General features: G+C 40.4%; 1 protein-coding gene across 6 annotated transcripts in view; it reads right to left on the bottom strand.

Moving 5' to 3' along the window:
• Window positions 1-16,701, bottom strand: part of PLPPR5 (phospholipid phosphatase related 5) — a 257,024-nt gene that overhangs the window by 25,286 nt on the left and 215,037 nt on the right. For 5 of the 6 annotated variants that reach the window (XM_068690249.1, XM_068690246.1, XM_068690250.1 and 2 more), the window contains one exon: window positions 16,157-16,257. The exons of the other annotated variant lie outside the window; for it this stretch is intronic. In XM_068690249.1, coding sequence (XP_068546350.1) covers window positions 16,157-16,257 — 101 coding nt within the window. The remainder of the gene's footprint in view (window positions 1-16,156; window positions 16,258-16,701) is intronic. 6 annotated transcript variants of the gene reach the window in all.

The following is a 16,701-nucleotide window of genomic DNA, read 5'->3' as shown; positions in this document are numbered from 1 at the left end:
TGGGCATCAGTGCTGGCACCAGCGAGAGGTCAGCACTGATCCCAGAGCAGAGGGATTCAAACACGAAGCTTCAGTAATATTCTGCCACATATTTTTCAGGCATTAGTTGCAGCCAGGGTATGGGTACTGTGTTTATGAGGGATGCCAGCGTCTGGGGAGCAAAGGGCTGGGTTTTCAGGAGGCCGAAATGTGGTGGGATAAGCAGGTCCTATGCCCTGGTCCGTGGCTGCAAGCTGCCCCATCTGCTGTCACCCGCTGCTCTCACCAGGGAGCAGCCATGCCCAAGTAAGTGTCACAAACTGGAAACCTGTTTTACTGAGACCATGAAGGGAATGTGACCTTTCCCCTGGGCAAATCCACCCCTTGTGTCCCCAAACTCTGTCTTGTTTCTACACCTTATCAACAGCTGCCAGTGCTTTCTTGGCTGATTTAGATTGTTCAGTGAGAAAATTGCTGCCATAACAAAATAGTGACTACAGATTTCAGTAGTATCATGGTTACTTTTCCAGGCATTAATGTAAGCATCTATGTAAATACTGCAATTGCTCAGATTGTCAGCTTTCAAGGCTAGGGGTGTGTTTCAGTTTGGTTGATAAGGCACCTAACATCACTAGCCTGCTCGGAAGCTGGGACTTCTGCTTGCTGCTACAGTGGAATTAATATTTACCTCTGCATGTGTATTTTTGGTATGTCCTTGGGATGCAAACTACTCATGTTTGTAGTAGGAGCACACAGGCACAGCAAACACAGGGCTAAGCCCCAGAAAATTGTCACCTATAAAATGCAGTAAAGCTGTTTGCAAAATACTGTCAAAGTTAGTCTCAATGACATTTCCCTTGCAGTGAGGAGGGTGCTTTTAATTTAATTGCTAATTAAGAGTTCAATCATATACTGCTTAATATTTCCAATTTAGTACTAATTGAACATTAAGTGATATAATTGCCACTGAAGTCCCTGACCAGACTGGAAGAGGAGGCATAGGGGGCAATCTTTCCCAGCATCAGGGCTCGCTCTGTGCTGATGCCAGTTTTCCACCTCTTCCTTTTGTTAGCAATGCTACACGGCAAGAGCTGACCCTCAGGGTTAGCTTCTCTGGAATAAAAAATGGGAATTTAAAGCTGTGAGGCTGTCTGCTGTGGCCTGAGAGGGGCTGCCTGGGCTCTGCAGGCTGCAGGAGCATGGCCAGGACAGCAGGAAACAAAACACCATGCAGGAGAGCCAGCGCTATCACAGGGAATGTGCTTGGCAGAGGAGAGAAAAGAAGGTGCTCTGTTATGCACCAAAGCAAACAAGGGGAAGCCACTGGGGAGACAGCAATTTCTAATAAAGCCTTGATATATAGAAACATATATATAAGGGACACTATGAAGTAGGTAATTGGTACTGAGAAGTAATTGGTTACAGAAGCTGTGACTTTTTCAACTCATCTTTTTTTTTTTTTCTGTTAGGCTGAGCTGTCACCCACTGTGGCCAGATTCCCTGGATGAATGCGCATCCTGTAATTAATTATTACTTATTCTTTTTCTGTCTGACCCCTGGAGTTGTTTTTTATAAACTGCAAATTGTCAGAATCTGATCGTATTCAGTGCTCTTGACAGTGCGAATAATCAGAAGAATTCACTTAACAAACACGGATGATAAAATAAAATGTCACATTTTATTACATACTTTTGTTCCATCTGTCTGAGCAATTTTGAATGCCAGATTTAAAGACGTGCCAGCAGGCCACGTCTTTCAGGGGTGCCTGCACATGGCTACACTGGCTTTTAGCATTTGCTTTCTATTGAGAGGGATAATTTGGTGGCCTGGTAAATTCCTGGGAGGGGGCAAGGGCACACGTGCTGGCCGGGGGCACTCGCCCCTGCTGCCAGCTCCTGGAGCCAGCTGTCCCCAGCTGACACACACCGCATGGGCCCAGCAGGACACGGTGTCACTGCTCCCAGGTGGCTTCCGACGGTCACCATGGCACTCCCCACCGGACTGCTCCTGTTTCACTCCAGTCCTTGGTGGGGACGGACACACCAGGCCCACCCCATCCTCCTCACTAAGGAGGAAAGCGAATCCACCTCAGCCCTGAAGTCCCTCAGAAGCTGTGGGTTTTAAAGTTCAGCTCAAACTTGAAGCGTCTTTGATGTATTTTCGGCTTCAAAAATGCTGTGAAAAAATGAACAGGAAAAAAGACCCAGAGGAAATAACTCAGTAGAGAAAAAAAGATTGGGAAATGGAGCAGAAGGAGGTAGAATAAAAAATGTAGAAAGTCTCCGATCAAAGGGATGAGAGAAGAGAAAAAAGAGATGATGAATAAGTAAGTGCTACATGCCCCATGACACCCAGCTTGCCGTGCCACTGCCCTGCGAAAGCCCCACACCAGGTCACGACCCTCCTGGCTGCCCCAGGGACAGTGCTGCTACGTGGCACAGCCCCTCACAGTGGGCAAGGGGCAGCCCATGGAGCTGCCAGCAGCAACGTTAGCTCTGCGTCCACCCCACAACAACAGGGTCTCGTTCCCCACTTCACCCTTTGCCCTGCTGCTTGCATTCCCTGTGAGACATTTGGCAATCGGTCAAAATACATAAAAGACAAACAAACAAACAAGCAAACCTAGCCATGTTTAGGAGGGAACAGAGAGACAGTTCCCTCTACACACACGCGCGCCTCAGATGGAGAGACCTTAAAAGGTGCAAAATTTCAGCCCACAGCTCCTTAGCACTTGCTGAAAATAAGATTTTGTACCTCAAATCGCCAGCTACGTGGAAACACAGGACATAAATATTTATGTGGCTTCCCATGGAAATTCCAATTGCCTTTCAAGGTTGAAACTTGCACTTATCTTGAAATATTCACAATGATATCTTGCTTTTAAAAAATCTTTTATTTCAGCTGATTTAGGTGTATGTGTGGAGATACGCAAGCATGTGAAGGCACCATTGAATCTCTCTCTTGGGCCTTAACTTTCTATATGGAATTAATTAAAGTTGGGCTTCCCAAGAGCCAGAAGTTAAACATTCATATCTGTTTCTGTGAACTAGAAAACAAGATGGTAAATTGCTTTGGCTGGCTTTGAGGCACCTAATGTATTTTTCAGCCTTTCATTTAAAAACTGGCTGTACAATGGTAATGATCACAGGAGAAAATGCCAAGTATTTATCAAGTTAAAGCTCATTTTAAAAGAATATCAGGAAATAAGGATACTGGAGCCAAACACGTCACATATTTTAACAACCACCAAGCTTGGTTTTACTGAAAGAGAAGATGCTGAACTGAACAAATACTCCATCTGACCATACCAAATCCGAGACATTGATTTTTTTCCCCCCCCGGCTAAACTGCTATCTTCATGCTTGGTCTCCTCAAATAATTCTAGAATCAGGGCCGTTGCTCTTCAAATAATGTAGGTTATGAGGCGAGGTAGCTGGAATATTTGGATTTAAAGATGAAAACTTTGCTAACTGCAGGCTACTATTGGTTTTGCACCCTGCCAGCGAGTAAAGCATGGATTAGCCTTGCAGAAATACCCCCGACTGTGCTCACGCCTTGGGGCGGGTTTCGATCAGACTGATTGTTCCATTAAGCTCCCAATCTGGTGAGAAGTCACACTACTGATTTGCATGCTCATAAAAGAATTAGCAGAGCTGTTGCTTTGAAGTTCAATTATCCATGTGCATGTTTAAAGCAGAATATTGAAAATGCATTGTGCTGTTTGCACAGCTGCAGAGAACTAAATACACGGGATGTTTGCAGGTTTGCTATGGGACTTTCCACCCAGCCAGGGAAACACAGAGCTACTGTGAAGTCTGCAGATCTAAATCATGGGCAGGCATTGAAGCAGAAGTGAAGCTCTAAAGAAAGTTTATAGCTTCATTTGTGGACATTGAGGATAAATTCAACAGGCCACTTAAGTGTTTATATTATGAGGTGCCAGCTGCAGCTCTATAGTTGAGGCTGAATTGAGCTTTGAATTTAAATCAGGGGTTCAGCTACATTATGTATGTGGATGATGCGGTTTCCTTTCTTTTTTTCCTTGTCTCCAAATTTACAGTACTCGCTGTTTGAGTACATGATGGATTTCCCAGGAACTAACAAGTAAATCAAGCAGCTAAAGGTTAAAATTAAACTGTAAAGTAGATCCACTTTGAAATTAGATTTTGTTCAGAATACTACTGACTTTTTCACATTGTTATCACTGTTATCACTGTTACATGATTAAAAACAAACAAACAAACAAACAACAGATTGGCCAAGGTGAGCTGCAGCAACTGCTGTCTACGCAAGGCACTTTGTATCTATGTATTATTTTATTTCCTTCATCCTTACATAATTTGCATAATGGTTCATGGACCCCTCTTTACTGCTTTTGACCACTGCACTGCATTCTGGCACCAGGTCACTGTTGCAGAGAACAGCAAGGACCACTGCAAAGAGACAGGCATGCCACAACATTTATCTACGAGCGAGGAAGATATTTGGATATGACTTTTATAGTTATTGCTGGTGACTAATCAGAGTTCCAGCTCAGCATCTGAGGAACAGCACTTCTAATTTGCTGCCTGCCTAGCTCTTAATCAGGGCAGCATCTTAACATCAAGGACTCTGCAGCCTGTGGCATTTGTTACGGGAATGTGCTTCCTCTGAAAGTTAAGAGAAACAAACAATTCTGATCGCAAGGAAACAAAAATATTATGGCTCTGATGTTATCAAAATTAAATGACTGCCTTTGAACACATTACTTTTCCTATAGCAGAAACAATTACAAAGGGAAATACAAGGAAGGAAGGCTTTTCAAAATGCAATAAGTAACCAAGGAAATCTCATGTATGAAAATCCACAGCGTTTTGTACAATTTCACGCATTGATGAATCTTTGCCAAAAGGAACAGAATTCCTTCGGGTTACAGCTGTACATGTAATTAACCACCTCAAAATGATAACCCAAAGGAATTCAATAGTTTGCTCCAAAACATCATCCTCTTGGGTCTTGTGGCAAACTATCTGTTATGCAATAAGCCTGAGACGTTAGAGTCAAGTCTGCTCAATTTGCACACGCTGTATTCAGAGAGCCACATCTTTCCAAAGGAAAAACCCCAGTGGAAGAGATAACAATGTATTTATTTTATTAAAATACTGCTGTTCCTCATAAAGCTAAGCTTGGGGTTAATCGGATATACAGCAGTCTATTATTTTTGTTTATGAATTATTGGAAAAGCATCAGGCCCAGGTGCAGTCACAGCCCCTGAACAGGCTTGCAGATCAATAGGAAAATTGATCCGGTCTCTTCACAGCACACCTCTTACTCGTGCTGTGTTACAAGCTATACAACTAAAACTAAATCAGGCAAAGCACATTAAGATTACAGCTGATTTCCAGCATCTGCTAAACACATCTAGCCTTGAAACCACACTTTCACTAACTGCACCACAGCCATGATTTGTCCTTTCAGTGATCCATGTTGTTGTAATCTGTAGAATCAGTTAATTCTACAGTTGATCCTCTGCATTTAGCACTGCAACAAATAATGCCTTTTCACTTTATTGTAATTTATTAAATATTCAACAGTATTCACACTCCTACTGAAAATAAAATTCTATAGTTTTTAATGCTGGAAAGAATCCTGGATGATGGCAAAGAAAATCCGTAAGAAAAAGAAAGTTCAAAGAATTCAAAGAAGCTGATGTCAAGCCTGCAGTCCACTCCCCCACTGCTTATCCCAGTGGGCAGAGATAAAAGAGGGGTTTTGCAACATATGCAGAGGACTAATAGACCAAACCAATGCTGAATGTGATACTATAGAAAGATCAGATATTGCCTGCATCTCACTTCTTTATAGCTTCCTTCCTGACCTGTCATGTTTAAATTAATATTTTCCTACTATAACTTATTAAATGAATACAAACATTATTTCTTAAACAGAAACCAAGAGGGGTATTTGTATGCCTTGCTGCTAAATGCAGAGCAACTGTGGCTGTTGCCTACTGTAACAGCCATGAAAGTCAAGGGGGACATGGAGTCATTGTGGATGACTCCAACATCCGCTCCTCACATGATGCCTGGCTATGATCTATGTTATTTTCTTTACCTTTTTACATTCAGTACATTATTTGCTAGCTATACAAATAATGTTTGCCAAACTTGCTGCAATATTGCCCTGTTACAACAAGAGTTCACCTTGGATATTTATCACTAACCAAAACCAATTCTACAACTCAAACCGAGAGTCTATCTGTATGAAGTGTTTGAGTATTTGGTCAGGCAGAAAGCCGTAATGATGCCACGTTACTGATTTGTTCACTTCCAATCTGAACAGTTCAAACTAAATACTGAACATTTCTATTAAGTCATTTTTTAGCTAAATCCCAATGCAGGATTTGGAAATGTAGACTAAACCCAATCTATGTAGTCCAGTGTGTTCTCTTTGATGGATATCAGTGCTGGATTTTCATAAGAGGCTGGGTAAGAGCAAATATGAAATAATAATCCTATAGGATAAGTCCTCTCTTCAGGGCTATGGTTAGCTCCTCAGTCTAATAGCTTAATTACATTGTAAATAGCTTGAAATCCTATCTACAATAATCATGAACATTTCCATCTTCTAATTTGTTTTCCTGAATCATACTCTTAGCTTCAACAAAACCCTGTGGTAATAGACGCCTGGAGTTAATTTAAAAAGTCATCAATTTTAAGCTTGTCTCATAGAAAAAATCCTTTGTACATACGATAACACCTCTGGAGGAGCTGTGGCTTCTTTTCTCACTCGCAGACTTTCACCATAGCCTCTTTTATTTGTTGTCACTCCAAAGTGGATTCAGAATTCCTTTGGAAGGAAATGTCTGGTTTGCAAAATTCTTACCTGAATAATGGATACATTCATTTTTGCACAGATTTGCACAGATAAAATAAAAAAGGCTGATCTCATAGCGTGAGGTATGCAATTCATGTAGTCATTTCTGTGACATTACTCTGTTCTGAAGAGCACAAATTGCTGATAGTATTAATTTACTCGAAGTGTTCATCTATTGCATTAAGAGGCAGAATTTCTGTGGAGATTCTGTCCCCACATGAGTATGGGGACTCATAACGTAATATTTGTTTCTCTCAATAATTTTATTTTTCTTTGATAAAGACATAGTCCATTTTCTAGACAAAATATTTTGTTTCTCTTCCATTTAAGCAAAATGCAACACCCTAATGAGGATAATTTTTTCTCCATATCCTCATTTGCTGAGCAAGGTACACACACCTGAAGACAGGTACCACCACAGTCACAGTACAGCTGTGAAGGGAGCACAGCACTGCTGGACAGCTGGCTTTAACACTGGGGTTGTCCAGCAGCTGGAAACCTGCTTCAGCACAGTCCCATGCTTTCTGTGTTCACATAGGCCAAGCTCCTACATCCCCAGCGCGGTGGCCATGGGACAAAGTGGGCGGTGAGAGGGCCACAGCTCGAGTCACGACATGCAGCAGCTGCCAAACACACATCACAGACGGGGAGGCAGAGGGAAATCACCAGGGTGGAAAAATCAGTGATCAGAAGCCCAGAATGACTTTGTGGAATAGAGGAAGCCTGTTGTGACAGCCATGGGCAGGGGTAGCTGTAAGTGGTTACAAATGTACACTGCGCTCACTAATGTCAGCAATAACCATTAAAATAAACACTCGGTAATTTGTTGGAAATAGCTGTAAAAATGGCACAAGATAGATGATTGAGTAAGGATAATTTCCCCATCTCATTGGTTCTTTCTATTCAACTCATAAGGTTCCTTCTACTCCCAGCCCCCTTAAAAAATGATTTTTGTTTTCTAACCTGCAGGGAAAAAAATATTCAGTTGGCAGCAAATACAGTTCCGGAGAGAATTTATTGACACTGAGTCAATAAAAACAAAGCCTGCTCGTGCTCTGTTTGGCTCCTCACCTACCAGACTGTTTCAGGAAGGTGGTGTATGGAGGAAAACTATATACTTTAACTGGGCATTGTTTGCTGTAAACTACTAGGGAAGCCCCAAGGTGTTCTGAAACAACCTGTAAACCAAAAAGCATCTGCAGTAACAAGCATGTAGACATAATTCTTTGCTTATTTACTGCTCAGAAGTATTTTGAATCTTGTTTTTATTTCCAAGTGATCTCAGCCTGCAAATGCACAATGCACCATTATAACAGCTGCAGATGATATTAGAACTGAATAGTACACTTCTGAGCACTGCACTGAATCATCTATGAGCACTGGAGCACTGTTCATGCATTATTTTAAATGTGTACACATTACCAAATAAAAAAAATATTGTACATTATTGATATTAAATTACAGCACAGAGGGTAGGTTGCATAGAAACAAGAAAAGGATAACCAGAATAATTCTATAGTCTATAGTCACAGTACTTTAACAAAGTTTATAGGGGTTGATTTGTTACAAATATGAGATATAGATACAGGATCTACCCTTGGTCTCAGAAGGAATTTGATTATATTAATTGCATTATAGAAGATGCTCTGCTTTTGCATGATTCGGTTCTTTATAGTTTAATCACTGTAGGCTTCTATAAATTAAATAAAACGCTTAATTGTTTGGATGAAGAAACATAAATTATCACAAATACATTTAAAATTATTTTTAACAATAGCCTGCTAGGTTCCATAAATAACTAGTGGCAAGGGCCTTTACTTTACTAAGGTAAAGTAAAACTGCATTTTAAAATGAACTCTTGAACATCAGCGAAACGTTCTCATGCTTACACATAAGCACACAGATTTTTCTCTAACACAGGAGTATTGTTCTGTAATGGAATAATGGTGGAAATGCCATAATATGTCAAAAACACAATTTAATATTTTTTTTCCATTAGAAGACTGCTTGCAGGCACAAAGATAAAGTTATTACTGCAGAACCATTGGTGCTTTCACAGTTAATGCCTGATAGCATTTTCATTTTAAATTGTTTCTTTCCATGGTCTGTAACTTGACAAATCTCCCTAGCGCTGAAACATGGCTTTCAAGAACTAATATAGGTACCTCATTTAACCAAATTACATTTATGTATGTATTTTTAAAATAGGAGAAGAACTTATTTTTCATGACTGAATCATGATAGTAGTATGAGACAACTATTCAGGAAGTATGGGAAACTGATAGGACAGTCAAAATCCAGTTTGAGCTTTAGAGCAGGTTAAGTATTTTTTTCAGCAGCATCATGACTATTCTGGCTCTGAAAATCAGCATCCCTGTATACAGGAGCCTTTGCTTTATTTCACCACTAAGAAAAACTAGTGGCACTGGGAAAAATGAATAATCACCCATGCTGCAATGTCTTTGTGAGCAATTAAAGCACGAAGGACACTCTGTTCTCCAAAGGGCCATCCATCCTCCAGTAACTCCTCTTAGATGCCTGCTCACTAGCGGTGGGATGAGTCACAGACTTTCACTTCCCACTGACTTGCACAGGTTTCCATAGATAACCCACATTAAATATACAGATATATATATGTATGTGTGCATACATGTATTTATTTATATCTCCATCCCTCAGCCTACATGCCAAACAAGCATTCAGCTCTGTCAACTTTTTCTTCTCTCTCCTCTTCTCCTTTCTAAATATGTTGGTCTATCCAAACTGGAAGTGTCTAGGCAACATCAAAGGTTAATCATCAACATCAAATTAATTCCTGTGCTCTCTCTTTTCTAAGTTTACTCAAATACAATAAGGAGCAGAAATATTACTAAGTAACACATGCTAAGTGCATGGTTGTACACTGCAGAACTACGTTTCCTGGCTTGAACTTTGCCTAGCTTTTTCCTGCTGCCCTGTAATATAGAGAAATCTCCCAATACACAGTAGAAGCAAAATTAAGATACCTTTTCTTCAGAGGCAATATTTCAATATGGGATTTAATGGATTTTAAAAAATCATGAAGAGACCATTTCAAGAAGGGACTCTTCAGAATCCATAGATCTGCCACTTAAAATTCACAAAAGAATAGCACAGACTGTGCTTTTCAAAGGCATCCCAAAGTTAATCTGCCTAACTCCCACTGCAAGCTAATGAGTTTTGACATTTCTAGAGACTCTTCAGCAAATCCCCCAGCTATGGTATATAAGCACCTTTTCTCAGCCCAAACAAATTGCCTCCTGCAGAGGTGCCCAGTTTTCCACCACCATGCTGGAACGAGGCATAATCTCTGCTTTTATACTCTTCATTCCTGGGAGCCTTTCCAAGATAATCTGTTCTGCACGGACTGTTTAGGATGCCTCTGCCCCCACTAAGTCAGTGACGAAACTCTCATTGCTTTCAGCCTATGCTGTCTGTGTCCAATGAGCTCATCAAGAGTTTGGGATGAATCCAAAACCTCTAGTTGAGCTCCTCAGGATGTGTGGAAGCCCTTTGCCGTGTCTCTCCCACAATAATGTACTCCCATAGCACAGAATCATATAAAATCATATTTCTCTGTGTAGAGCCAAAAAAGTAAGGGAAATCTGTCCTCCAAGTTGCTGCTGGTAAGGTCATGCCCCCATCAGTTCATAACTACCAATACAAAGAGTTCAGACTAATCTTAGACTGCTTCATCCAGATATAGTCTCATTCATTTAGACATGGGCAGTTAATACCTTTGAAAAAATACTAGCTTTTAAAAGTTAAAATGCATTTAAAAACTTTGACCTAAGGACACAGAAAGAAGGTAAAATTGCTACCAATTGTTTGGAAAAGACCAAGACAGCTGTGCTAGCTCTGTGAAGATAATTCTACTAACATTTGTTCAGGCAAAATACAAGACCATAGTAAGCAAAAAGAGATCCATCAGTATAATACCTTTTTAATACCTATTGAATAAAACCATACACTTTTAAAAGTAACAAGTTCCAAGAAGCATTTAGAGAACTTCTCTGAGTTTACAACATAATAAAGCACAACTCCATACAAAATAGGAATTAGAACGTCGCTCTAGAATGTCATCTTTCTATGCAGAATGACTTTTAAGGCACGGGCTACTAATTCTCATATTCAGTATTTTCCAGACCAAATGTCCTACATAAAACACACTATTCTGTATTCCCAACTCTGTAGTCTCCCCTTCCCCTTGTGCCTTGACACTTTAAAATAACGTGTTTCATTTCATGCCTTCATTTTACTATCTTTCAGTTAATTCTATTTTCTAAAGTAAGACTGATACCAAGGTGTGAGAAATCTTTACCACCAATCTCTGCTATACACTTCAACCAAACCCGGAAAGGTGCTGCTAAGTAGGTGGCAGAATATGTAAATATGAAATACAGGAAACTACTAGCTGCCTTTTTAAATGAATTTATGGCTCTCTTTGTCTAAAGAAGGAGCTTTACGGTTAATATTTCTCCTCACGGTTCTCCTTCATGGTTCATGAAAGTATTTCCAAACAGGGTAAACCTCAGGCAAATTTCATGCTCAGAAAACAGTCTGGACACAGTTTATGCATCTATCATTCTTGTGGAAGTTGTCTAAGGACTGTGGTAACAACATCCCCTTATCCAGTGAGCCCCGATTACCATCCAGCATAGCATCACTGGGTACTGAGTGCCTGGTAGCTCTTTAGCCATTATTTTTGCGCTGTGGCTGCCTTGGATTGGCTGTTTTAATGGCGCACAGCAACACAGTACCAAAGAGAAGAACAGGCAGTGAAAACTATGTCATTCTGTTGGCAGCACTGAGTAAATTAAGCCAGGCAAAATATAATTGGAGTTTAGCCAAAATACAAGATGTACTACAGGTCTTCTTATCAAAATGGCTAAGATCTTGGCCTGAAATTTAGACTAAATTCCATTTAGGAAAGGAAAAGACATTGCTAAAAACTTACAGCTGCACCAAAGGTGACCTTTACAATACCATTTTTAAAGAATAGGGGAAGAGAAGCATAGGCTCAACTCTTATTTTTGCTTTTGTTTGAAATGTCATGCTTCTTTGATTGTAGCTGAGAAACAAAGACCAGAACAGAGAAATGGAGATGAGCAATGCTCATTTCTGAGAGCTGTTTCTTCACTACTGAAAAGAGCAAGTTTCCTAGGAGTGGATTCCCCAGGGCGATGAACAGTATTTCACTGGAATCAGGAAAGACTAGCCAAGGGACCAGGCCCTTGACTATCAAACTGAATGCGTAACAGTCAAATCGGTAGTTCTGGCTGAAAAGTAGTCAAACTGCAAAATGTTCTAATTACTTAGGTGACAGTATTGGTCAACAATCCAGCAAGCCCAAATCACTTGCTACTTAGATACCACAATAACCAATTGTGCTGATCCCCACTGTGAACCCTTCTATAGCAATGTCTCATACTTACAGCCTTGTAAGGCAGAGCACCTTGCCTGATAAATGGGGCTCTACCTTGTAGAGACAAAATGCTGAGAGAGCACTCGTGCAACTGTAGAATAACCTTCCCCATTTCTCCTCAGCTTCTGCCTGGCAAATCCATTTCCTAGACTTCTCCAGAAATAGGTGGGTAGTGAGAAACATCAGGACTGTGATACTTAGAGTCAAACTGCATCTAAATTGTCTGTTCATTTATCTTGAAGCTTCTCAACTGCAGTAATTAGAAATTGTAATGCCCTTACTAACAATGGCAGTTTCTACTGCCAAGCAAATTCATTGCTTGGGTTGTAATCTCTCTTTGTTGGAGTGTGACTGTGTGATAGTGAATGACGGATTCCCTACCCATCACCTCTAGCTCCTAAACTACTTTTTATCTAGCTGGTATCAGAAGTCATAGCTTCACATCCTTATCTATCAAAACTCCACTTGATTGCACATACTGAGCATGATGAGCTCTATTCATGGAACAGCAGGTCAGAAAACAAGCCTAGATTTGTAACAGAAATAGAGTCTGTAAATATAGTCAATTTATACTCTTCCACACTGATCACAGATTAATTTTCTGCATAGGATAGCACAACAAAATGCTTAGTCTCAGAAAACTGGCAGATATTTTCATTTTCTTGTGTTTATATGTTTTTTTTCAAGAAAATATTTGGAAAGCTTTTATTTATTTATTTATTTTGTGAAGATGTCCTGAAATTTTTAATCTCTTTTGCTTAATTTCAGTACCCAAGTTCTCCCTTTCAGAATCTTAATAACCGAATAGCTCTTAATATCTTCAGCTAAACTTCTTTCTCTGTCCTTTTACTGTTTTCACAAGACTCTTTTTCACAGCAGCAACATTCTGTAGCATTAAGTCTCGCATATCCTGGCCTGTTCTTTCATGTTCACAGGCTGGTTGGAGCACATCTGTACCATGACTGCCACTCCATACCTGCAGATCCTGTGCGCAGCAGTGGGATCCTGGAAGTCACCTAGACAGATAAACACGTCTATAGAATATTTTTGTTAATAGTTACAGGTCCCACTAGGGATAAAAGCTCCGCTTGATGAGGTGGTTTGCAGGCCCAGATACAGACAGCAAAGGATCTACGGTCTAAAAGACATAAACCACACATCTCACTTGTAGCCAAATATGTAGTAAGAAGGCAAATTCAGTCATAACCAGTACTCCTGCTGTTGCATATCGGTCTTTGTTAAAACAAAACCAAAGTCTCTGGGACTAACAGTAGTAGGGGAGTCACCACAGGATGGTAGTAAGCAAGGGACGAGAGTCAATTTTGTGTTGCCTCCTTGGTAAAAACATGGACATCTGTATCTTACGGACAGATGTGAGAACAGATAAGGCAATACTTGAACTGACAAACCAGCACATTGTATGCTTGCATGAAGAGGTAGACAACAGAAAATGAAAAAGCATCAGGCTGTGTGTTTCTGGCATTACTTAATTCACTTTGCCCCTGCCGATAAAGAAACAGAAGCATTTGGACAAAACAGCACAATATTGCTATCACTGTGACTACAGTACTGAACAAGAGCACAGGGCTCCAAAAGAACCACTCCTGCCTATGACTGAGCTTTCTCTGTGTCGTGCATGACTGCACCAGGAGAGCCACACAGACACTGATAAAACACAAGGAGAGCCATGAGAAAACTGCTGCCTGGAGATGGAAATTTCTCCTTGTTTTTGGTAAGTCTCACATTTCTTCTTGACCATAGGTGCCATGCTGAAACCAACACTCACCTCCAATTACAAACAAACCAGCAGAACTTCCCAGTTCCACTGCTACAACAGGGAGATGATAGGCTAGATGTAAAAAGTGGACAAAAAAGTCATTAATTTGTCCATGGTACATTCTAAGACAAATGCTGAACTGCAAATCGACAACAAACAATGAGAATGTGATGCATTTAAACGCTGCTGAAGTGTAAAACTCAACAGAGAGGAACGGCACTGAAGGGAAATAGAATTTTTGTAAAGCTAAATTAAAGTATGCTGCAAAGTTCTTTATGCCGTCTGGTAATAAAATCAATAAAAGAACAATATGGGAGAGTGAGTAAGTTCAAAAAGTAATAAAGAATAAGATACAGGCATATATATATACATATATATAAATATATATATATATAAAAGATGGCATCTGTTATAAAGAACGAATGGAAATCACATCTATCTCATACTAAAGAAATAAGAAATGACAGACTGAAAGCCTATTCTGATAACATACTGTCCTGGAAGCAGGCTATGCCAGGACATCTTAAAGCTTCTGGGAGACACAGCTGATAAATTCACATGATAAATCCAGTCTCCATCTGGCAGGTGAAAGAGCGTTTCTCTGTTCCAGGGCTAACCATTGATCTGCACAAGCTTGCAGTCTCCTGTCACAACTAAGTCTATCAGAAAGAACAACACCAACATAATAATACAAATGTGCAAATAATCATCAGCGACAAAGAACACAGCCTGGTCTCCTATCATATGCTGTCTTGCTGAAAATGTTTGGTTTCCATTTACCCCCGCAGCAGAGAGAATGGCTGTGTATCTCAGCTCCAGCTGCAGAACAGCAGTGACATGGCAAGCTGCAGCTCTCCTGGGTCCTCCTCACAGCTAATGCAAAAGCTGTGTTTGAAGTCTTGCTAATGGTCCATGAGTGCAGTCTGGTGTGGGGATGAGAGGAGAGATGCAGAGAAGAGGAGGAACTGGATTCTTATCTGGTGGCCTACATTTGAGGTATAATTCAAAGCCTGAGCAGCTGAGTGTGGGTTTCAGAAAGGAGACCTCTCAATCAGGAGGATACAAGGAGGCTGAAAGGGAGGAATGATCCTTGGGATTTGCCTGTTGTCTTGTGTAATCTGGTGATTTTCTTTGAGCAGCTCCATATGAGAAGTTTTCTTTGGAAAGGGCCACCCATAATATCTGGCATAGTGCTCTTATACACCCTATGCATTTGCAAGAATGGAAAAATATATGATCTAATTTGAAAAAAATAAGAATAAAAAATACCCATTCTGCCCCCTAAGTCTCCTATTCTCTTATTTAAATCCAGAATAAGGCTCCTGACTCCCACCAGGAACTACACAAAACAGAATACACAGAGCAGTATCTAATCCTTTCTTGACCAATTTATTTTCTGCTAGATTACAGAAAGTATAATACAATACAGCCCTGCACAACTTTCCCTTCCCCTTAGTTAAGGTTGTTGTCACAAATTCAGGCCATATTTGTGCCTGTAACATGTCTGCCAGACCACTGTCTGTAGGGTCTGCACTCACTGGTTATTATATGATGTGACATGGCAGTATGTAACGTTAATGAGAAAGACAGATGCCAGAAGCAGAGTGAAAAAGCAAAGACAGAGCACAGAGACATATAATAAAAGAAGCAGATACACAGAAGGCCTGTGAGGATGAAGAGTCAAGTTTTAGTACTATTTTCTTTTGTGTAGATATGTTATGTTCCTTGGTGATCTTCCTTTCAAATGAAACCATCACTACAGTGAAGTGGTATGTCCGTGAATCAAACCACTCACTTCAGATCAAGCAGGCCACAAAGAGCCTTGTAGGTGACTGAAACTTTGAAGTGTCTCCCACTGCAGTGCTCAAGGCCTGTAGGAGCTGGTTCCTCCTTTGAGCCTGTAGGTAACCCTTTCCCTCAACTATGAACAGCTTTTATTTTCAGGTTTATAGCATTATACAGACAGAAATAAGTTTCAATCCAAATTTTTTAAAGAAAGTACATCCATGAGAGAGACTTTCTTAACCCCTACACACAGATGCACATACTCGTGAAGAAAAATTCAAATTCATTCATTCAAAAAGCAGAATACAGTCTTTTACCTTAAGTATGCTGGCAGGCAGGTCATCAGGCAGCAAATAAAAAGCAGCAGCATAGTGTCCAATGGCATGGGAGTACCGACTTCTCTTAATCTGACAAAGAACTGAAGATCAAACATCCTGTGATTATTTGTTCTTTAAAAAAAAAAAAGGTAATTGACTGAAATGTATGCATTGTAAGTAGACAACATTCCCACGGGAGATCCAGGATGACAGAACTCTGTCACATAATCAGCTGATATAAGTCCTCATTCATTTGCTTTATTTCTGAAAAAGACTCGTGCTGCAAAGCTCTCACCCTCCACAGACAACACACAGTTTTAGTCTTTCTATCCCCCCTCTTCTGCGCTGTGCTTCACCATCTTTGAGTGTGACTCTGTGGAATAAATATAACACAAGCAGGGACATTCTCAGTTTCCTTCTGGAAGACTGCATGCTCCAAGACTGCACCTTTATAACGTTTTCTCTAATTGCTCAGAAAGACAGGGTATTAATCCCAAAAAAGATCTAACACCTCATATTAACGACATTGCAAAGTACTGTCAAAA

Source organism: Anas acuta, chromosome 8 (genome assembly GCF_963932015.1).
Source record: "Anas acuta chromosome 8, bAnaAcu1.1, whole genome shotgun sequence".
Taxonomy (NCBI): Eukaryota; Metazoa; Chordata; class Aves; order Anseriformes; family Anatidae; genus Anas; species Anas acuta.
The sequence above is the reverse complement of the archived record's forward strand: the minus strand, read 5'-3'. Positions and strand labels throughout refer to the sequence as shown.